The 24389-nt window shown below is 51.4% G+C and overlaps 1 protein-coding gene across 1 annotated transcript in view; it reads right to left on the bottom strand.

Moving 5' to 3' along the window:
* Positions 1 to 24389, bottom strand: part of EPG5 (ectopic P-granules 5 autophagy tethering factor) — a 132079-nt gene that overhangs the window by 406 nt on the left and 107284 nt on the right. Inside the window, exons 37-43 of the mRNA XM_088476515.1 lie at positions 22962 to 23147; positions 21355 to 21564; positions 20571 to 20715; positions 19516 to 19758; positions 8372 to 8591; positions 4949 to 5164; positions 3448 to 3562 (exon numbers count right to left, since the gene is read on the bottom strand). Coding sequence (XP_088332641.1) covers positions 3448 to 3562; positions 4949 to 5164; positions 8372 to 8591; positions 19516 to 19758; positions 20571 to 20715; positions 21355 to 21564; positions 22962 to 23147 — 1335 coding nt within the window. The remainder of the gene's footprint in view (positions 1 to 3447; positions 3563 to 4948; positions 5165 to 8371; positions 8592 to 19515; positions 19759 to 20570; positions 20716 to 21354; positions 21565 to 22961; positions 23148 to 24389) is intronic.

A 24389-nucleotide genomic window follows, 5' to 3' on the forward strand; every position in this document is an offset into this window, starting at 1 on the left:
AAAGGGGATTTTTGCCTAACCTGCAAAATCCTAATTTCTAAATCCATGGGGGACACTGGGACTTTGGGTAAAGGTGGGGCTGCAGGAGTCTTGGCACCAAGGAGTTAACTTCCTGGAAGCAGCACAGGAACGGAGGAACGGAGAGTAAAGACACACATGTGCACACGTACAGCCAGGCACACCAACTGCCTCGGAACCGGGTGCCGGAACTGTGAAACCGCCAGCCAGCCAGGGGCGTGAAGGCAGGCTTCCAGTGTCCCCCACGGATTCAGAAAACAGGATTTTATAGGCAAGACAAAATCTCCTTTTTTCTCTCATCCAATGGGGGACACTGGGACATCCCAAAGCTGTCCCTCTAAAGGGTGGGAATGCTCCTGTGCTGCGCTAAGAACACGACGCCCAAAAGCCGCATCAGCAGAGGCGAAAGGGTCAAAGCTGTAAAATTTTGTGACGGTATGGGCAGAGGACAACATGGTCGCTTTACAGAGATGCTCCGCAGAGGCACCACAGTGAGTCACCTAACCGGCCCCGACAGACCTAGTGGAATGAGCCCTCACAGTGGTTGGGATCGGTTTCTTTGCCACAATATAAGTCTGACGAATTGTAAGGCGCATCAAGGGGGCCAAAGTCTGCTTGGAAGCTGGCCAGTCATGCTTGAGGAAGTCATAAAGGACGAACAGAGAGTCTGACTTCCGATCGTCCTTGGTACAATCAAAATGAGTGCGAAGAGCCTGATCCACATCCAAAGTGAGCAGGGAATGACCCGAGTCCGTAGTATTCGAAGCTGAAAGGGAAGGAACCATGATCTCCTGATTAATATGGAAACGTGATACCACTTTTGGGAGATAGCCCAGGCGGGTATGGAGGACAGTGCGGTCATGGTAGAAAACAAGGAAAGGCGCGCGTGGGCCAACACACCCAAGTCTGAGACCCTACGGGCTGAAGCAATAGCCAGTAAGAATACCGTTTTCCACGTTAGCCAACACAGATCGATAGAATCCAACGGTTCAAAGGTTGATTCTTGTAGTGCCCTCAACACTAAGGTCGGGTCCCACGGTGTCCCTGGGGGAACAAAGGATGGATGAATATGGAGGACCCCTCGCAAGAAGGTTTAAATAGCTGGAACATGAGCTATCTTGCGTTGAAATAGGACAGAGAGTGCCGACACGTACTTTCAGAGAAGCAAGGCGAAGGCCCAGACGCAAGCCCACCTGTAAGAAAGACAAAATCTTGAAAAGGTAAAAAATTAGAGGATCCCAACCGCGGGTAGAACACATGGGACGCTGTCAAAATATGTCCACCATACACTATAATAAATACTCGCCGAGAAAGGTATCCAGGCGCAGATCATGGTCCAGATCACGGAATCAGTTTCAATAGCCACCTCGTCAAAGCGAGACGGGCTAAGAAGCAGGTTCTGGGAGAGATTATCCGTCAGGAGTGGGAGGCGTCATGGGGGTGCAATGGTCAGAATGTGAAGGTCTGAGTAACAGGCCCTCCATGGCCAGTCCGGTGCAACGAGAATAGCAGTGATTCTTTCCTGTTTTAACTTATGAAGAATCTGCAGAAGGAACAATCGGAGGAAAGAGGTACACAACTGGAAAACTTCATGGTACCACGAGTGCGTCCACTAAGAAGGCTCTCATGTTCCTGGTGTAGGAGCAACAGCGAGGAAGCTTGTGATGGTGCCTGGAGGCCCTCAAGTCAATGTTCGGATGGCCCCAGCATTTGGAAAACTTTGGGATGCAGAGGCCACTTGCCCGAGTGAAGGTTCTGCCTGCTGAGGAAGTCTGCATCCCAATTTTGGACTCCCAGAATGTAGGATGCCAATAGGGCTGGGAGAAAGTGTCCTGCCCAACGGAGGATACAACTGACTTCCTTCATGGCTTCGCGACTCTTGGCGGTTTATGTAGGTGACCACCTTCTTGTACTGAAGGAAAGGCATTGCCTGACAAAGTGCGCGGTGGACCGCTCGAAGTTCCAGAACATTGATTGGCAGACTCGCCCCCCGAACAGTCCACCTGCTCTGAAAGGTGTGATTGCCTGTGATGACTCCCAAGCCGCAAAATCTCACCTCTGTAGTTAGAAGAACCCAATCCTGGATGTCGAGGTGAGACCACTGGAGCCCCCACAGGAGAGAGTGTGGGGCTTCTCTGGACAAAACAAGTGTCTGGGAATTGAGATGTAGGTGAGAGCAGCTCCAACGCTGCAGAAGTTCCAGTTGCAACGGCCGGGAATGGAATTGTGCACATTCCAACATGTCGAAGGTGGAGATCAGTTTTCCCGGTACTCGCATACAGAAATGTATCGAGACTCTGCGCTGGTGGAGACGAGGGACTGAAGGGATGTCAGCTTGTCCCTGATGGCGCAATTGATCAGCCAGCCGCCGTGTGACTGCAACAAGTCCGGGGAGAGACGCACAATGTCTGGAGACTGGCCTAACAGAAGGTCGTCTAGATCCGGCAGAATTCAGATTCCTAGGCGATGAAGGTCATGACCTTCGTGAACACCAGCGGTGCCGTAGAAATTAGCAACATACACACAGAATAAACAGCTGAAATGCTCAGAATTTGTTTTTTTACATAAAGAAAAGAGGCACAACAGTCCTAACAACCAGCACCAATAGGTGAGGAAGGGGATTAGAAAAGACCTGGCACCACTAGAGTGCGCTATAGGGGAGGTAGGAGGTCCTCTCTCCGTGCAGGCAATCAGCTCAGTGTGGCAAGATGGCTGCTCAGTGTCTGGGAGTGGGAGCCTTTGGGAGGGAACCCAGGAACAGGAACCAGCTAAAGGGTGGGGAGAACAGAGGAAGGTTCCACTCTCTTCTGGCAAACCCCAGGGACTTGCCACCTAATGGCGTCCCCGTTGCAGCCGTGTCTCTAGTGGTCTAGCGGTAGCACAGAAAGAACTGTGCACCTGCTGCCAGTGCCACCGCAATAAGTCCGGCTCCCTACAGAGTGAGGAGCCGCTTACCTGCCCCCTGGTCCAGCTGCGGCTCGCCCTGCAGTGGAGATGGCCGATGAACCTGGCTCCTCAGACGACCGCCAGAGGGGGTGATGGTGCGGTCAGCTGTAGCGTGCGGAATGCTTACCGCTGACATCCCTGATGATCAAGTAGAAAAAAAAAAAAGGGCGCAGCATAGCCCTGAAAAACGAAAAAATGCCCTCTTCCTGGAGGCACGAAGAAAAAAAAAGCTGGCTTCAGGCAGGGTGAAGGGGAGGAGGAGCCTGTGCTCCTGCCAATAAGGGAACTCCTTGGTGCCCAGACTCCTGCAGCTCCACCTATACCCGCAGCCTCAGTGTCCCCCATTGAATGAGGGAAACATTCATTTTGTAGAATTAAATTTTTTTTTTTTTTTTTTTTACACAACATGGTTTATATATATTTGTTGCAGCTTTATGTTCGGAGGTATCACAGTATGTAGTATATAGAAGAGCAATAAGTTACCTGTAGAGCTTTTGGCGATAAGTTTAACCCAGATCCTCCTTTAAGGCGCACTTGATTTTCGGACGGGATCTGGGCTAAGATGAAGGCGGCCAGGCTGCGGGAAATGATCCGGAATCTGAAATAAACATAAAACACATAACACTAAGAATCTGGGATCTACCATTGCTCCAATCCAGGCTGAGGATCCACGTTTACCAGATATGGACATGAGAGGGAGGACCTGCTGGTATATATTACACGCATAAAACCTAATAGGCCAGGCCGCAATTACATAGTGTACAATATACAGGGAGAGAAGACCCGTGCCTAGAGCGTAGTCTGAATAATAATAATAATCAACAGAATGAGACATAATACAGTACACAAACATGATACAGTACAGAAACCTAATATAGTACAGGAACAATGAAATACAGAAAAGCTTTTCATGAAATAAAGAGAACTTAGAGATGCTACAATGGGTTTGGCAGCCATTTTGGGTCATCAGTTGCAGGATTATTCATCATGCAGGGCCCAGGTGAGGCAGCCATTTTAGGCGCACTGGGATGCCTGGAACCGATGACACATAACGGGAGAGATAAAATACTTGCCGAGATCCTTGTATGTACATCGGAACCATACATTGTTCATTCTACACAGAGCACCAAGGCGAGGCAGCCATGTCGGGCACACTAAATTGGTGCCAATGTGCGAATAACCATTGCATGGAGAATAGGACACACAAGGATAAAATGAACAGTGAACCAACAGGCTGAATAATTCCATGGGTCGCTCGATCAACGAGGCCATCTTACCTAAGAATCATGGCTTCCACCAAATTAAGTTCTGTCAGGCCCTACTTAAAGAAGGGACCCTGAAACTGAAGTTTGGGGCCAAAGAGGGAGACGCCAAGGGTGACTATTGAGAGACTGACCGGATCTATATACCAGGACCATCTGGGCCAATCGGGTGGCAACGAATAATGCCCACACCACTTCCAATTGGATCTTCCGTAGGATCCATGAATTCATCAAAGTCTAGGTTGGGGTAAGACAAACTGGAACTGCGATGGGGCTGCCAGTCTGACACCATAGAGGGGAAATTGTCATCGAGTTGCGATGCCAATAGATCTATTTCCTAGGACTGCTATATCTACCCATGGTCCTAAAAAACCTTGGGCTAGACATTCTACTTGCCTGACAGTACAGGAAGTCTGGTCCCCAAATACAGGTCACCGAGATCAGGCTGATGCTGGGGGCAGGGGAGGGCGTGAGGGACTCAGACGGTGGGAGCGGGTGTATAAACCCCCCATACCACACTCCAGGGCACAGCTGGGGCTGAAACTCACAAAGGACGATTGAGTTAGCTACGGGTTTCTGTGGAAGCCTGGCGTGTTATATTTCCATGTGGTTTCTAAGTAATGATTTTATCATTACCGTTATTGCATTGTAAACATAACTCAGAGCAGGGGAACAATAGGGTTATATGGGGGAAGGTGAAACATGAACCAACACACACCCACCTGGCTGACAGCGGAGATTTCCTTCCCAGCCCAAAAGCTCCCAGGATCCCGGACGACATCCTCTCCTCTCCCAGGAGGCAGAGCCTGGCCTGGACGGAGAGCAGTATCTGCAGAATGGTCTCGGTGAGGACGCTGTCATTCTGCTCCACCTGAATCAGAGACAGCTGCAGAGCCTTGTGGAACCACAGGAAGAGCTTGGGTTCTTCATTCACCGAGCTACGCAAAGCGGAACAGAAGCGGGAATAAAGAATAAAGGTGCTGGAAATACTGCACAGGCTCAGCCGCAGGGACACAAAGTGCAGATTCTGTCACTGGAAAAGTCTAAACGCAGCTGAATGCACAAGCAGCCGGGAGCAGAGGTGTGAATACGTCGGTTTTAAAGCAAAAAAAAAAAACAAAAAACCAAAACACTTAACTCACTAATATTGTTTAAAAAAAAAAGTCTCAGAAATAATTTTTTTTTTACTGAATTAGGTCTAGAACATCTTTTTAAAACTTATCCAACACAATTTTTTTGTTCTTTAGAAACAATGTACAACTTAAAAACTATTTTTTTTTTTTAGTAGAAAGTTCTGTGAGAAGAGTGCAAGTGGGGAGGGGAAGAGGGGGCATGCCTGTGTCCACCTCGCCACCTACGCCTCAGGTTTCCCCTCGCCACCTGAGCCTCAGGTACCCCCTCCCCACCTGAGCCTCAGGTAATACCTCACCACCTGTGCATCTAGTAATACCTCACGAACTGTGCCTCTGCTACCCCCTCACCACCTGAGCCTTTGCTCCCTCACCACCAGTGCCTCTGCTACCCCCTCACCACCTGAGCCTCTGCTACCCCCTCACCACCTGTGCCTCTGGTAATACCTCACCACCTGTGCCTCTGCTACCCCCTCACCACCTGAGCCTCTGGTACCCCCTTACCACCTGAGCCTTTGCTCCCTCACCACCTGTGCCTCTGGTACCCCCCCTAACCACCTGAGCCTTTGCTCCCTCACCACCTGTGCCTCTGGTACCCCCTTACCACCTGAGCCTTTGCTCCCTCACCACCTGTGCCTCTGGTACCCCCTTACCACCTGAGCCTTTGCTCCCTCATCACCTGTGCCTCTGGTACCCCCTTACCACCTGAGCCTTTGCTCCCTCACCACCTGTGCCTCTGGTACCCCCTTACCACCTGAGCCTTTGCTCCCTCACCAACTGTGCCTCTGGTACCCCCTTACCACCTGAGCCTTTGCTCCCTCACCAACTGTGCCTCTGCTACCCCCTCACCACCTGTGCCTCTGGTAATTCCTCACCACCTGTGCCTCTGGTAATTCCTCACCACCTGTGCCTTTGCTCCCTCACCAACTCTGCCTCTGGTACCCCCTTACCACCTGAGCCTTTGTTCCCTCACCAACTCTGCCTCTGGTACCCCCTTGCCACCTGAGCCTTTGTTCCCTCACCAACTCTGCCTCTGGTACCCCCTTACCACCTGAGCCTTTGCTCCCTCACCACCTGTGCCTCTGGTACCCCCTTAACACCTGAGCCTTTGCTCCCTCACCACCTGTGCCTCTGGTACCCCCTTACCACCTGAGCCTTTGCTCCCTCACCAACTGTGCCTCTGCTACCCCCTTCCCACCTGAGCCTTTGTTCCCTCACCACCTGTGCCTCTGGTACCCCCTTCCCACCTGAGCCTCTGGTACCCCCTTACCACCTGAGCCTTTGCTCCCTCACCACCTGTGCCTCTGGTACCCCCTTACCACCTGAGCCTTTGCTCCCTCACCACCTGTGCCTCTGGTACCCCCTTCCCACCTGAGCCTTTGCTCCCTCACCACCTGTGCCTCTGGTACCCCCTTACCACCTGAGCCTCTGGTACCCCCTTAGCACCTGAGCCTTTGCTCCCTCACCACCTGTGCCTCTGGTACCCCCTTACCACCTGAGCCTTTGCTCCCTCACCAACTGTGCCTCTGCTACCCCCTTCCCACCTGAGCCTTTGCTCCCTCACCACGTGTGCCTCTGGTACCCCCTTCCCACCTGAGCCTTTGCTCCCTCACCACCTGTGCCTCTGGTACCCCCTTCCCACCTGAGCCTTTGCACCCTCACCACCTGTGCCTCTGGTACCCCCTTACCACCTGAGCCTTTGCTCCCTCACCACCTGTGCCTCTGGTACCCCCTTCCCACCTGAGCCTTTGCTCCCTCACCAACTGTGCCTCTGGTACCCCCTTCCCACCTGAGCCTCTGGTACCCCCTTACCACCTGAGCCTTTGCTCCCTCACCACCTGTGCCTCTGGTACCCCCTTACCACCTGAGCCTTTGCTCCCTCACCACCTGTGCCTCTGGTACCCCCTTCCCACCGGAGCCTTTGCTCCCTCACCAACTGTGCATCTGGTACCCCCTTACCACCTGAGCCTCTGGTACCCCCTTACCACCTGAGCCTTTGCTCCCTCACCACCTGTGCCTCTGGTACCCCCCTTCCCACCTGAGCCTTTGAACCCTCACCAACTGTGCCTCTGGTACCCCCTTACCACCAATAGCGCAGTAGGATCAGTGACAGCCGGCTATTAGCGCAGAGATATAGGCCCGAATTCAATTTGAGGCGAAAAGTCCAGACATTTCGCCTGCTGGACTTTTCACCTCCTTCGCTTGTTTTCCATGCGGAAAAGTATCGCGCGCGTGCCCGATATTCCCCATATTCAATTTCAAAAGGACACAAAAACGGGAACCGGTGAAACTTGGAGCAGCGAAAAAAAACAAGAATTTTCGGGAAATCATCCTAGGACCCCCCTAAAGATGTCCAGACATGGGGGATCACTAGGGGTACCCCCGTTTTTGCCTGCAGAAGGAAGTCAGGTTTTTAAACAGCTGCGGCAGGTGCATAAATGCGGCTATGAAGAAGGTGATGCAGAAGAGAATTTAGGAGTTTTTTTCTGGAAAAATAACTATGCCAGTCAAATTTGGGGTACTTGAAAATGGGTGTAAGCATATTTTTAAATCCCTGACATGATTTTTTAAAATTCTGCAAAAATGCACCTGCCGCTACTCCCCGCAATGAAGAAAACACCTGCCGCATATAAGGGAACCCCTCTGGACTCCATTCCGCTAATTTAGAAGTGTGTTCCCTATTTATTTATTTTTTAACCCCAAATTTAAATAATTTTTTTTGGGTGTCCTGATTTTTTTTTTTTTTTTTACAAAAATCGTTTTTAGGGGGCATTCCCAAGGGTGAAGGCTATTTTCTTTTTAAGCCTGAATCCCTAAACCCCAATTCTGCACTCTTTTTTCGCCAGCAAAAGGCTGGCGAAAAATTATCCCCGTTCTTTAACATTGACAATGTTATTGAATACGGGAATATTGGAAGTAGGCGAAAATGACGTCATCGGCGAAAAATGATCTCCGATAACGGCTTTTCGCCTGCGATTGAATACTGCCCATAATATGCCCTGCACGGGCTCTCACCTTGGCTGCACCTGCTCCAACCACTTAGAGATTCGGACCAGCACCCTCAGCTCGTTGGCCAGGGTCTGCTCCTGGTTCAGGCACTGCAGGACGTAGACGTGGAGCGTCAGGTAGCTGCCCAGGGTCAGGCATTCCTGCAGGAACTCCTCCGTGGTCAGCTCCGGCACCTGCAGCGATGCCAGGATTGGGCCCCAGCCTGGGTTCTGGATGTGGAGAGTCTCTGTGAGAGGGAAAAACATGGTGGTGAATCTGTTATGTTGGAGCGGTCATCCACAATATATAGGCAACTGTTCTACTGAGATCCTGGCCAAGTACCCAATTATACCCATTATAATGTCCATGTTATACATAGACTTACACAGGTGACATATTGGGGGGGGGGGGGGTCACCTATATTAGAGGAGGAATGGAGATGTGCCTCATCGTCCTCTGTATTCTATTTCCTATCATGTTAAATCACCATTTTTTGGCGTAGTTTACTTATCACATCACTTAATACATAGAGATGACAATGGAGCATATATTGTATAATTTCCCTACTGATCCAGCAGCACATCGCGGTAAGAAAGGCGGGATACCACCGTCTGATGTCAGCTATATAAATATTTCATTTTATTAAGAAAAGTTTTTCCCTTGTGCTTTCTTGAAAAGTGAAAACAGTCCATAAGATCAGTTAGATCCTTAATAAGAACGTCTAAAAAAAATTAAGAGTTATGGTAGACTTACCTTGTTAACTCTATTTCTTCGAGGTCCATAGGGTCCGCAGGGGTTACCATGGGGTGTGTGTGGTTGGAGTGATCCAGCCACCAAAGAGTCAAAGCTTTAGCTCCCAGGATGCATTGGTCCTCCTCCACGTATACCTCGCCCCCAGCCACAGGCATTCAGTTTTGTAAACAAGCCCAAGGCAGGAGCAGGAAGAACAATATACACAAGAAATACGATCATAAAAGAGGATGGGAATCAGTGACCATGAGAGAAAATACCCAATGAGGCCAGGTGCGTCAGGGAGGGTGTCCTGTGGATCCTATGGACTTCGAAGAAAAAAAGTTAACAAAAGTTAAGTCTACCATAACTTTTAATTTCTTCTTCAGGGTCCATAGGGGATCCACAGGGATACCATGGGGATGTCCCATAGCAGTTTCCCTAAGGGTGGGGGACGCTCCTGAGCAGAAAGGAGGACCCGCCACCCAAAGGAAGCATCCTGAAAAGGTATCAAAGTCATAGAACCTGAGAGAGGTATGGACAGTAGACCACGTGGCCGCCTTGCACAGTTGCTCAGCAGCTCAGCAGAAGCGCCACATCGAAATGCCCATGATGGTCCCACAGACCGAGTAGAATGTGCTGTAACCTTGTTTGGAACAGCCAGATCAGCTTACGTGTAGGCCTGAGAGATTGTCATGCAGAGCCATCGAGACAGAGTCTGTTTGTTAGCTGGCCAGCCTTGCATGTGAAAGCCATACAACACAAAGAGAGAGTCTGATTTTCTAAAGGAGTTGGTACAACCCACGTAGATTCAGAGAGCACGAACCACATCCAAGGAAGCTTCACCTGCAGAGAAATGAAAACAGGATACTACCTTAGGAAGGTAACCCGCCTGGGTATGGAGGACAGCTCTATCCTGATGAAGAATCAAAAAAAGGGGGTGCGACAAGAGAGCGTTGCTAAGTCAGATACCCTGCGGGCAGAGGAAATAGCGAGGAGGAAGAGCGTCTTCGCTGTCAGCCACTTGAGATCTACTGAGCCTAAAGGTTCAAATAGAGGAGTCTGTAAAGCCTGGAGAACCAAAGACAAAATCCTGCAGGATTGTTCTAACATAAGACAGGGGAGCGATCCTTCACTGGAACCAGATAGACGGAGCAGAAATCTGAACTCTTGGTGAGGCCAGCCGGAGACCGAGGTCCAATCCAGCCTGGAGAAAGGCAAGGGAAGACCTTTGGGTAATAGTCTCTGTGGGAACACCATTAAAAATAGGAGTGCCAAACTCTGTTATAGATGCAGGCTGAGGAAGGCTTTCATGCCCTGAGCATCATTTGCACTACAGAGCTAGCAAAACCTTTGGCTTTTAAGAGGCACACCGTCAAAGACAGACGAGGTTAAGTCCGGATGCAGGCAGGGGCCATAGAGGAAGTGGAAAAGGAGTGTCTATAGAGAGACTCCTTGGGTTGGTGAACCAATGGCGTCTGGGCCATTACTACATTATTACTGTGCCGGCTTCTTGCTTGAATTTCCTGAGAACCCTTGGGAGGAGGGAGATCAGAGGAAAGAGGTATGCGATATTGAAGTCCCACCTCTCTGCCACAGCATCCACAAAGGCAACTTAGGAGTCGCTGGTTCTGGACCCGTACCTGGGGACCTTGTGGTTCTGACGTGAGGCCATGAGGTCTACATCTGGTAGTCCCCATTTTTCCACCAGGAGCTGAAAGACATCCGGGTGGAGAGCCCATTCTCCAGATTGTATGTCCTGATGACTTAGGAAGTCCGCTTTATAGTTGACAGACCAAAGGGCAGCGCCTGAACCTGGTAATGTTGCTCCAGTACAGCAGACTGTAGGAACCGTTGGTGGGTTGGAGTAATAGGCACATGCAAGTACGCATCCTAAATGTCCAGAGAAGCCATAAAATCCCCAGGCTCCAAAACAATTGACCGTAGAGTCTCCATATGGAACTTGGGCACTCAGATAAACCTGTTAAAGGATTTCAGATTTAGAATAAGCAGATGAGACCCGTTGGGCTTCTGAATCAAAATAAGATTGGAATAAAAACCTCTTCCGTGATGAGTTAAAGGAACTGGAATTACAACCCCTGAATGCAACAGGGAGTGAATGGCCTCCTGGAGGGCCGAGCCTTGAAGGAGTCTGATGGCGAGCTGGACGCCTCAAGAAGGTGAGGGTGTATCCCTGAGAGACCACTTCTCGGACCCAGGCATCCGTTATTGTTTGACGCCAGGAGTTTGAAACTGAAGAAGTCGGCCTCCACCCTGGGATCACCCAAGAGGAGGCCCGCCCATCAGGTGGAGGGTTTATCGTCCGGCATAGAGGCTGGACATCTGACCAACTGAGGTTTCTTGGTTTGCAGTTTGGTGGTCTTGTGAGAACTAGACTGTCTGGCGAAAGGACCAAAAGGAGGACTGCCTAGGCTTAGAGACAGCTGCTGATGGCAGACAGGCAGATTTTGAGGCTGCCACAGTAGCCACTATTTTGTCCAACTCTGCGCAAAACAGTACGTTGCCAGAGAAAGGCAAGAATTCAAGGGCCTTCTTGGATTCTGTATCTGCTTTCCGGATCATAGCCACTCGGCGAGCAACTACCGAGGTTGCAGATGCCTTAGAAGAAAGGAGTCCAGTGTCTATTCTTGTGGCTTCTCCCAAATAAGAGGCCACTTCCTGCATATGGGAGATGTAAGTTATTTGCTCCCTGGTAGCGTCTGATGACAGACTGTCTTCCAGTGCCTTTGTCCATTCATCGATAGCCTTAGCTACCCTGTACCACACATTGAGAAAACAGATTTAAGACAAGTTTCAAGTCTTCTATCTGTGGTGTCACTAAGAGAGAATGTGGATGGTAAAGACAGTTTAGAACTTCTGGCTAATGAGAGTCAATAGTAGGAGGGACTTTCCACTTAGCACATTTGCCAGGTGGGAGAAGGTAAAAAGACGCTAGTATGCTTCCCTCATAAGCTCAGAGCTTTAGGCTTAGGAGTTGGTTCCTCACCCTCTACAGTCAGGATAGATTTAACCGCCCTCACTAGAGAAGGGACATCCACTGTCGAAAGGCTGTCCTCCTCACCCCAGGGAGACCCAGGGTGAGAACCCAGTGCATCATCTGCCTCCTCCGATGATGTATCAGAATCTGAAAGCAGAGTGGACTGGGAAGATAATACGCTTAAGGGCTTTGGTGGCTAATTGTCTATTTGCCTGTAACATTTACTGAAAGGTGGCAGAGCCATATTCTGGCCTGAGTGATCATAACTCTCCATCCAAGAACGATGTATGGGGGGGACAAACATAGCAGGATGTAACTGCTGTGGGTAACCAATGGTGGGAGGCAGCGTGGGGGCTGATAAGCGATCCACTAACTACGTCATAACCAGAGACAAGGAGGACACCCAAGGTGGCTTCTGAACAGGTGCTGGTAAGGTGGACTGGAGAGGTGGTAAACAATTAGCACACAAACCATCCTGTATGTCATCCTGAGGGGACAAGCCCGCTAAAACAAGAGATATGGTAAGAACTTACCTTTGTTATCTCTGTTTCTACGAAGTCCATAGGGTCCACAGGGTTGACCTTGGGGTTATAGCTGGAACAGGATCCATGGGCACCACACAGTTAAGCTTTTAGCTCCCAGGATGCACTTGGGTCCTCCTCTATACCCCGCCCCCGAGCCACAGGCACCTCAGTTGGTAAGCAGCCTAGGCCGGAGGAGAATATGGAACAGAGAGAAGGAAGACTGGAACACACAAGAAACCATACTCACAGCAATAGGAGACGGAAAACCGGTGACCAGCCACACAGCCCATTTGAAGCCAGGTGCGTCAGGGCGGGCGCCCTGTGGACCCTATGGACTTCGTAGAAACAGAGATAACAAAGGTAAGTTCTTACCATATCTCTTGTTTTCTACTTCAGGGTCCATAGGGGGTCCACAGGGTTGACCTTGGGGATGTCCCAAAGCAGTACAACTAAGGGCGGGGACGCTCCTGTGCTGAAAGGAGTACCCGGCGCCCAAAGGATGCATCCTGAGAGGCAAAGGTGTCAAACGCATAGAACCTCAAAAACGTTTGAATTGAAGACCAAGTGGCCGCCCTACACAGCTGAACAGCAGAAGCGCCACGTCTAGCAGCCCAAGAGGGACCCACAGAACGAGTGGAATGAGCCTTAACAGAGGCTGGCACAGGTAAGCCCTCCTGTGCATAAGCCTCACAAATAACGGAACGAAGCCAACGGGCTAACGTTTGTTTGCTGGCAGGCCAACCCCTCTTGTGAAAACCAAAGAGGATAAACAAGGAATCAGACTTCCTAACCGAAGCCGTCCGGTCTACATAAATTCTAAGCGCCCGGACCACATCTAAGGAAGTCTCACCAGCTGAAAGATCAGGGGACTGAAAAGCTGGCACAACAAGTTCCTGATTAATATGGAACTTCGAGACCACTTTGGGCAAAAACTCAGGACGAGTGCGGAGCACCGCTCTGTCCTGGTGAAAAATCAGGAAAGGAGGGCGACAGGAAAGCGCCCCCAATTCAGACACCCTCCTGGCCGAAGCAATTGCCAGGAGAAAAACCGTCTTAAATGTCAGCCACTTGAGCTCCACCGCCTCAAGAGGCTCAAACGGAGGACCCTGCAGGACCCGTAGCACCACCGCCAAGTCCCAAGGAGCCACAGGAGGCACAAAGGAAGGCTGGATCCTGAGAACACCTTGGAAAAAGGTGTGAACGTCTGGTAGTATTGCAATCCGCCGTTGAAACCACACGGACAAGGCGGACACATGAACCTTCAGAGATGCAAGGCGTAAGCCGAGATCCAATCCTGACTGAAGAAATTCCAAGATCCTAGAAACTCGGAACACCTGAGGATCATAAAGTCTGGACTCACACCACTGAAAGTAAGTGTGCCACACTCTGTGATAAATCCGTGCTGAAGCAGGCTTGCGTGCCCTGAGCATCGTACCAATAACCGAACTGGAGAAGCCCCGAGACCTCAAGACGGCTGTCTCAAGAGCCACGCCGTCAAAGACAGCCGACCCAGATCCGGGTAAAGGCAGGGCCCCTGAGACAACAGGTCCCGACGTTGAGGAAGAAGGTACGGAGCGTCGATGGAGAGGCTCCTCAGATCGGAGTACCAAGGACGTCTGGGCCACGCCGGAGCTACCAGCACGAGCATGCCGCCGTCCTGCTTGAATTTCCGCAGAACCCGAGGAAGCAGGGATATCGGAGGAAACAGATACGCCAGGTGAAATGTCCATGTCACCGACAGCGCGTCCACCAGACTTGCACCTGCGTCTCTTGTCCTTGACCCGTAAACGGGCAACTTGTGATTGTGACGGGAGGCCATCAAGTCCAGCTCCGGCAGTCCCCACCTGTCCACGAGTAGCTGAAACACCTCTGGGTGAAGCGACCATTCCCCGGGATGCACGTCGTGACGGCTGAGGAAGTCCGCCTCCCAATTGAGGACTCCGGGGATGAAAACCGCCGAGATCGCTGGAATGTGACCCTCCGCCCAAGACAGGATACGAGACACCTCCGACATCGCTGCCTGACTGCGAGTTCCGCCTTGGTGATTGATATACGCCACCGTGGTGGCGTTGTCGGACTGCACCTGTACCGCCCTTCCGTGAAGAGCGGGGCCGGACGACTGCAGGGCCTTGTATACTGCCCGCAGTTCCAGGATGTTGATGGGGAGAAGTGCTTCTTCCGCTGACCAACGACCCTGAAGCGACAAAGAGCCGGTCACTGCCCCCCAACCCCGGAGACTGGCATCCGTCGTGAGCAGGACCCAGTCCGGGATCCAAAATGGGCGCCCCTCGACCAGATGAGCTGTCTGAAGCCACCAAGCCAAAGATAGCCGAACGTCCGGAGACAACACCAGCACCTGAGAGCGGATCCGGTGAGGTAACCCGTTCCATTCTGATAGAATCAGCCCCTGCAGGGGCCGGGAATGGAACTGGGCAAATTCCACCATGTCGAATGTCGACACCATGGACCCCAGAACTCTCATAGCCGAATGGACCGACAGGCGGCAACGGCTCAGGCAACTGCGTATCCGCAGCTGTAGTGAGGCGACCTTCTCCGGAGTCAGGAAGATCCTTTGCTGACGCGAATCCATCAGGGCTCCCAAATGAACCATCCGCTGTGATGGAATCAGAGAGGACTTTTTCCAATTAATCAACCACCCGTGTGCTAGCAGGCAAGCGATCGTCAGGTGGAGATGTTGAAGCAGTACCTCCGGGGAGCTCGCCAGCAACAGGAGGTCGTCCAGGTACGGCAGCAGCCGTACATTCTGGTTCCGAAGATGTGCGGCCATGACCGCCATAATCTTCGTGAACACCCTCGGTGCCGTGGAGAGACCAAAGGGTAGCGCCCGGAACTGATAGTGGTGTTGAAGGATAGCGAACCTCAGATACCGCTGGTGTGAAGATGCTATCGGAACATGGAGGTAGGCGTCCTGGATGTCCAGAGACACCATGTAATCCCCCGGTTCCATCGCCAGAATGATGGAACGTAACGTTTCCATCCTGAACTTGGGAACTCTGAGGAATTTGTTCAGAGACTTCAAGTTGAGGATAGGGCGATGAGAACCATTGGGTTTCTGCACCAGAAACAGAGACGAATAATACCCCGTCCCTCGTTGTGATAGAGGAACGGGAACAATGACCTCTGCTTTCAGCAAGGACTCTATAGCGTCCTGAACCTGTAACGCCTTGGTCTTGTTCTGAGAAGGACTTGTGCAGAAAAACTGGTGGGGTGGTCTGTGCCGAAAAGACAGGGCGTACCCCTGGGAGACCACTTCTCGAACCCAGGCATCCGTGGTGGTATTGTGCCAGCACTGGGCAAATAAAAGAAGTCGGCCTCCCACTCTGAGGTCCCCCAGAGGGAGGCCCGTCCCATCAGGCCGCAGGTTTATCTTCCTGCTTGGAAGAAGGGCGTCGAGCACTCCAGGCTTGCTTCTTGGGTTTAGAGGCCGTCTTACTCGCAGACTGTCTCGGGAAGGACTGACCTTTCGCCTTACCCTGAACCCGAAAGGAACGAAAAGCCGAACTCCGAACCTTAGCAGGCAGTGCCGCCGAAGGGAGGAAGGCCGACTTGGATTTAGCCAGGGTATCCACTATTTTGTCCAAGTCCGGACCAAATAGTAATTCCCCATTGAAAGGTAAGGCCTCCAGACCTTTCTTTGAATCAGAGTCCGCTCTCCAGGACCGCAACCATAAGGATCGGCGGGCAGACACCGCTGCAGCCGATACCCGCGAGGTCAGCAGACTAGCATCTAAAGAAGCTTCTCCAATGTAAGAAGCGGCGTCCCTCATTTGTCCCAACAACGCCCGCTGGACATCCGGAGCGTCGTCCGGGAAGGTATCTTCCAATGCATTGGCCCACCCCTCAATGGCCTTGGCCACCCAGGAAATGGCCATGGACGGTCGGGCCACCGCCCCGGAGAGGGAGTAAATAGACTTTAAGCAAGTCTCAACTTTCCTGTCCGTGGGATCCTTCAGCGAGGATATCGACGGTAATGGTAAGGTGGCGCCTCGAGTTAAACGGGTGACATGGGAATCCACCGCCGGTGGAGTTTCCCATTTTTTACAATGTGCCTCAGGGAAGGGGTAATTAGAAGCCAACCGCTTCTGAGGAAGGAATCTCTTACTGGGCGCCTGCCAAGCTACCGCCATATGATCCGTCAACTGATCCGACAGGGGAAACACCGCAGAAGCCACCTTAGTTTTTTTGAAACTAGGAAACTTCGACCTAGGAACCGGTGCCTCATCCTCTATAAGAAGAATAGCTTGCACCGCCCTAACTAGTGCTCGCACATTAATGGACGACTTGGTATCCATTTCCTGGACCGAGGCGTCCGAGTCAGTGTCATCAGGGACCTCCCCATCATCTGAGGAACCCTCTGAGTCCGATACCTGAGCAGCCCGTGTCATGAGTGGGCGTTTAGAAATCCTAGAAGGCATGTCAGTCTGCAACATTGACTGAAAAGCCGAGGAAGCGGCCGCCAAATTTTGCACGGAGTTGGAGAGCACATCCACCCATGGTGGAGGCGTCGCCATAGGGGCCTGAAAAGGTACCACAGGCTGCTGCGGCACAGGGGAAGCCTGTATATACATAGGCAACCCCGCATAGGGACCAACTGATTGAGACCCAGGAGGACTCCACAATAACTGCGGGACACCCGGGGAATGGGGGATGGTCGGCTGGGGCACCGCCCTAGTAGGGAGAGCAGTCGGGACCGACAGACGGTCCGCAATAGACACCAGCACTTGAGAAAACATCGCCCACGGTGGTTCCTGCGCCAGAGAAGGTCTGGATGGGCCAGGAGCCACCTGGCATCGACTACACAGGCCATCCTGTGACAAATCCTCCCTATCTACTCCTGCAGAACAGCGTCCGCAGGAGGCCAACACCGGAGCCACTGAGCGCTCAACCTCCTCGTCTGACATGACAGAATATATTATATATCTGGCACCAGGGTAGAAGTAAAACGCACTCACCGGTGTGCTGAACAACAGCCCACAATATGGCACTGAGTAGCACACAACTGTATGTGACGGACCTCACAAATACGTGATCTATATAAGTGAGGTCAGTAGAAACGCCCCTCCCCCACACACCTGCAGGGCTTGTAGGAGAAGTAAAGGGATAGGTATAAGCTGACAGTAAGCGGAAAATAAGCACAGACAGGCAGCACTAGCAAAAAGTCACATACCATGCAGGAAGATATACTCACTGCACCTTTACACTACAATCAACCTGCCCAGATTCAGTGTCTGGGAGGGCTATAGTGCTGTGTACGCTGTCCTTAATCAGGGGAGAGGTACACAGGGGGACCGGTCCGCGTGCTCCCTGAGATCTGCGCTGCCACTGGGAAAATGGCCGCTGGAGACCTCAGAGGAGGAGTGGCCGAGGAATCTGCAGCTCAGCGACGCCAGACTGCGTGCTGAAAGGCGCGCTGAGCTGAGGGGAGGAGCCGCTGACAGGGAAGGCTTCCTCCCCTGGCTGGCCATAACCCCAGGGATGCTGGCTTCCCGCTTGCCGGTTATCCCTGGTGGTCTAGTGGTCCCACGGGTTATGGGGGGGCCCGCCGCCACTGCCAGCAGCCTCCGGTCTGTCCCCCGGACCGGAGGCTAAAGGACTGCATTTAAGGCATTCCGCGCGCCGCCGCTAGCCAGCGACGCGCGGCTTACCTGAATCCCCGGCGACTCCGGCAGCAGTCCTGGGAGGTAGACAGAGTCCGGCTAGTACGGACTCTGCCCTCCCGCCGCGATCCCCAGATCAGTACTGGCGTCGCGGCGCCAGTCGGGGATCAGAGTGGCAGCGTGGGCGTCTGTACAGACAGCCCTTCGCTGCCGTCTGTAGTAAAAAGATTAAAAATAAATAAAATTTAACTTAAAATAAAAAGCTTCTGGGGGCTGCTCCTGCAGCCCCCCTGCGCGGTGACCGACTCCGGCCGGGCACCAGCTTACACTGAGGTGCCTGTGGCTCGGGGGCGGGGTATAGAGGAGGACCCAAGTGCATCCTGGGAGCTAAAAGCTTAACTGTGTGGTGCCCATGGATCCTGTTCCAGCTATAACCCCAAGGTCAACCCTGTGGACCCCCTATGGACCCTGAAGTAGAAACAGGATTTACATGCAACCAGCACAGGTGCAACAGCCTCCTGTTTACCCTTATCTCTAGAAGACATAGTCAGCAAGTAGCACACAATAAGTGTAAAGCTAACAATGCAATGTGACACCCTTCACAAGTACAAGTAAATGTCAAGTACTAATGAACCCCTACACACCTGGAAGTTGAGGGTTAAGGATAAATAGCAGTGACAGGTATAACTGACAGTCAGAAGGTTAAAGACAGGGTATCGTAACAGCAGAGCTAGCACAAGTCACATACAATGCATATAAATAAATATATTTACAATTGTGCTCTGAATCAACTACACAAGCACATAGGTTGGTAGGATTTGAGCGCTGTATAACCTGGCCCCTGGGGAGAGGTATACAGAGAGACTGGACCCAAAACCTCCTGCGACCAGTAGCTTCAGCAGAGCTCTGAGCAATGGTTGCTGAGCGTCTCATACAGGGAGGAGAGTAGGAGGCGGGGCAGCTCAGAAGCGGGAAAACCTCTAGTGAGGGATCGCACTCTGTGCTGGGGGAGGGACTACCTCCCCCTCTGCTACATTAACCCCCGGGTGAGCTGGCCTCCTGAAAATGGCCGCTGTCATGGTCAGGAGGGTAACACTGAGTAATGGTTGATATCTGAAAATGTCAGTTCTAGGGTTAGTGGCCTTTATTGCAATAGTGACCAATGATAACAGATATTTTACTTCTGCCTAATATCCCTCCGCAGAGCTAAATAATGCGGGCAACCAGAGTGGGGCGTAACACCCTCACCAGCGTAGCTGGAGCTATTCTGCATGGACTGTTAGAGATAACCAAATACTTTACCGTCCTTGAAGTAGGCCAATATGCAGGCCTCCGTCGCCTCGGCCATGTGCTTGATGGACGCCAGGCTCTGGCAAGCCGCAGTGAGGAGGGGCATGACGAGCAGGCCCTGCACTTTGCTATCGATCCACTTGAGCAGGGCGGCGCGGAGTGACTCGGCCGTGGTCACGCTGGCGTTATTCATCACCATCAGCAGCTCCATGAACAAACTGCTCAGCGCCATGTGACGCTTCTGCACCTCCAGGTCTGGAAAACAGACGGGGGTCATGTGACTCACAGTCCAGAAATAGTCCCAGAGGGTTTGTTCTACATACACCGTAAAGTGGACGTGATGCCCAACCAATCAGCTTCTAGCTATCATTGTATAGCATGTACTAGATAAAGGATAGCCACAATCTGATTGGTTGCTATAGGCCAGGCCTGGCCAACCTGTGGATCTCCAGCTGTTGTGAAACTACAAGTCCCAGCATGCCTTGCCAGAGTTTTAGCATTCCCTAATAGCAAAACTGTGGCAAGGCATGCTGGGACTTGTAGTTTCACAACAGCTGGAGAGCCACAGGTTGGCCAAGCGTGCTATAGGCCAGTGTTGGCTAACCTTGACACTCCAGCTGTTGTGGAACTATATATCCCAGCATGCCCTGCCACAGTTTTAGCATGCCCTAATAGCAAAACTGTAGCAGTGCATGCTGGGTTATGTAGTTCCATAACAGCTGGAGTGTCAAGGTTAGCCAACACTGCTATAGGCGATACCTCCAATTGTCCCCTTTAGTAGGTTTAATAAATCTCCGCCTATAGGAGACAGGACACCTCCATGAGAAATGCGTTAGGTGGGCTTCTCGTGGCCCTACTTTATTATGTGTCCAAAGCAACCAATCAGCTTCGAACAGTCATTTAATTGTCTGTGATAGATAAATGAAAGCTGTAAGATGATTGGCTGCTATGGCAAATTCTCTTTATATCTTTTGCAGGTTTGATACATCTGGCCCCAATATCACATACAAAATAAGCGGCCTCTCTTAGCGCCGTTTGTCTGCCGCGCCATAAACACGAATCCTCACCTGGGGGGCTGAAGATGACGATGTCATCCAGCAATTTTGCCATCTCTTGTTCTAGAGCCGAAATGCTGATTTTACTGTTCTGTTCCAAGGAGCCCAGAAACTGCACAATCTGCTGAACGTATATCCGACATTTGGGGGTGACGTCCTGCAGAGGAATGTGAGCGGTAATAACAGAGGAACAGGCCGGGGATTGTACACGTGTGCAGTATAGCACTGGACGGGGGGGGGGGGGGGGGGGACATTCTATGATATAGCATTAGGCGGTGATAAAAAGTAATTAACTACTTAAGCAATTAATTACAGAGAACCCAGTAACTACACACAGTGTGGCCTGAACCACTGTACTCTAGGAACCTGTGACACCAGTGAGGTGTGAGGTATGAGGCACACTGAATAATGCTACAACCCACACAATGCCGCCTACACCGTCTGTAGAAAATGTTCCCTGTAAAAACAGATTTATTTTCCCAATTCCGTGAGATAAATGACAATTGCAGACTATATAATCTGTGCTGATCACCTGTATAATCTGTGCCGATCACCTATATAATCTGTGCTGATCACCTGTATAATCTGTGCCGATCACCTGTATAATCTGTGCCGATCACCTGTATAATCTGTGCCGATCACCTGTATAATCTGTGCCGATCACCTGTATAATCTGTGCCGATCACCTGTATAATCTGTGCCGATCACCTGTATAATCTGTGCCGATCACCTGTATAATCTGTGCTGATCACCTGTATAATCTGTGCCGATCACCAGTCGCGCCTTCAGTACTCACCAAGTAGATGCTGCATTCGGGGAAGGAGGTGAGCCCGGCGGAGACCCGTAGCAGCTTGAGGAGGAGCTGGTCTGCAAGGTGCTCACTCAGGATCACAGAGGGCGGGTAATGGCTGCTGAAATACCCCATGACGTTCTGGTAAGACACCGCATCCACCAGGTGCCAAGACAGGGTGCTGGCCTGGCCTAAGAGATTGATCAGCGGTGCCCCCTGTACAGACACAGACATGTAATCAGTAAGTAATGGTCCAGTAAGAGAACTGAAAGGGTAACTCAGATAAAAATGACGTTTTGGGTGGAGTTCATTAAGTCAAACAAACTACTGACTGTTACTTAGTTGGGGCCCTGTGGCCCTCCCAATATGGGGTCTTTAAGAGACCAGAGGGGGCTTCTCCTGACTTGTTCTGTATTTCAACCAGGCTGCGCAGTCCTCAAAGCCTCACGAGAGGCATTAGGCGACGCTGTCTGCCAGGGGGAGCGAGGAGATCGTCAATGGACTTTAATAAACATCTGGGCAATCCATCGGATAGGGAGGATTTACTGGACTACAGGCAAACAGCATATACATTGTCTATCTCACTGACATCTTCATTTTACAGCTCCGCGCCCGCATGGCCTGCCCAGCGCACATCAAGGGGCCCGTCTACTCCTCCGATCTCGGGAGAAGCCTCCCCCCACTAGATGGGCAAACTCCCACCACTGCATGATGGGTTTCTGCCCCTTCAATAAATAAAAATGTACATAGCATCACTAATGTTATTATGCGTCACATGTGTGCGCCATTGCTGAGCACAGAGTACACTGCTCATGGTGCCCAGAAATGATCTCCTCCGCTGAAAGGCATCATCACGTTTTCTCCCTACCCATAAAACTAGGTTAAAGGCGGTATCCAATCAGCCCGGATATTCTTTCGGGGGCGAAAAACGGGAATTTTCCGCCGATAATCCCCGGTTTTCTTTTTCCACCCGTATCTTATTTGTTTCGGGCGAACAAATAGGACAAATCGGCCGAAAACACAGAGGATCCGTGATAAGTTCACAGACCTATGTGTTTTCGCCATTTCGCTGGCGAAAGAACAGCATTTTTCGGGGATAGTTTTTTGGGACACATCAGAACCCCAATAAGTGCTGGCGTTGGGCCGGACTTCGCGGCCAATTGGATGGCCACGGGGGATCAAATAGCGCCCAATTCATGGCTAATTGGATACCACCCTAGTATCTTCAGTGTATCCAAGGAACGTGTAGAGAGTGACCCTTGCAATGCGTCAGGAAGACGACAAGTAGGAGCCATAGACAATCAATGCGTGCCCACGCAAATGAACCCTATTGTCTCTGTAATATGGCACAAACAGACCTGTAGTTATGTAGGTGATGGGGGAAATGTATTGAGCAATTTAAAGAGTCGACAAGCGGATAAGTTTCCTATCGCAACTAATCAACTTCTAGCTACCAATTTATCAAGTACATTCTACAAAGTGATAGGAAGAAGCTGCTCGGTTGCTATAGGCAACTTCTCACTCTGTACACTGCTCGATACATCTCCCCCCAATGTCTGTAGCTTGTTGATTTCCCAATAGGGGCTGGAGCGGGAAGGCCCCGTGTAACTTACTGGTTCATCTATAAGCTTCTCCTCTTTGGCGAGAAAGACCAGCATGTACAGGAGACAGACCAGCATGCGATGCGTCTCTGGCCGAGGAATAGGGCCCCAGGCGTCCGCCAAGACGCTCATCCAGTTCACGTCGCATAGCACTGCCCCCAGGAAAAGGAAACAGCTCTTGGGGCTCCCTCGCTCCACCTAGTGGACAAGAATAACCGGCACATGGTCACGTAATGCAAGCACAGCAGATACATTCGAAGTAATGACTTTACACAGTTCAGCATAGGGACCTATTTGTCATTAAGTATTTGCGGCATATACCGCAAAAAAACACCCATCAGTGATACCTGCAAGTATTCTATATCCTGCAGGGAAAAGACAATGCAGGTGCACGTTGTAAGTACCAAGAACAATGATAGTCAAAATAGTCTACAATTAACATGGAGTATAAGTGAGGTTCTTAGTACATGTTTGGCCACGGTGAACCCCATCAGATGGGTCCCTAACATCCCCATCTCCGATAAACCCTACAGTTCCTCCATTTCCAGCAGCAGCCGCGGCCTAGCCCCGCAGCTAACGCCATCTAAAGATGGCGTTGTTCTGCTGTAGACTATGGGTTACACTTCAACACAACTAACCGGGAGAGGGTTCCCTCCAGAGCTCTCCCCGGCAATGGCTGCCGCACATGCGTGGTCAGTAGACCGCGCATAGGGCCTGATTCAGACCCGCACAGCGCTCACAAGTGGGTCGATGGTCCCCCACTGCGCATGCGCGAGACCCGGCCAGCGACGGGCGCTCCGTCGCTAAGGGTCTCGCACCAAAGCGGGGCAGCTGTCGATTGTGATTGACAGCTTGCCCCGTTTTGGAGGCGGGCAGGGGGGGTGGCTAGCCAAACGGAGGCGTTCCAGAAGGAACGCCTGCCATTTGGGGGCGGCCCCACTGACATCACCAGTGATGCCAGTGGGTGAGCTTCTGGCTCTATTAGAGCCGAAAGCTCACTGGGGCTTGCGAGAACGAGACCCTACTCACAAGGGTCTCGTCGACCCTCGCCACCATCACCTGGCCGCTTGCTAAAGCTGTGGGTGGTCACCCACAGCTATGCGAGCGGCCAGGAGGCCGTCTTTAAAAAAAAACAAAAAAAAAACAGGGACGCCCTGATTCAGAGCGAACGCTATTAATGAGCGTCCGGCTCTGAATCAGGCCCATAGTCTCGGCACAGAGGTCACATTGCAGGGACAGGTACCTTTCGGAGGTGCTCTATAATACATCTGGGCAGTACAACAACATCCTGCAATGCGATTTTGGGCACACGATATTGATAAATGGGCCCCGTATTGCCCTAACGTCTCTTTAGGATTGCCCATTACTGCAATGTTAGGTGTCACCATTCTGCTCTGTGTCTGTGAAGGAGTAACAATGTATCGTGGTTCAGTTATCACC

The sequence above is a fragment of the Taudactylus pleione genome, unplaced genomic scaffold (assembly GCF_031769625.1).
Source record: "Taudactylus pleione unplaced genomic scaffold, aTauple2 ptg000189l, whole genome shotgun sequence".
Taxonomy (NCBI): domain Eukaryota; kingdom Metazoa; phylum Chordata; class Amphibia; order Anura; family Myobatrachidae; genus Taudactylus; species Taudactylus pleione.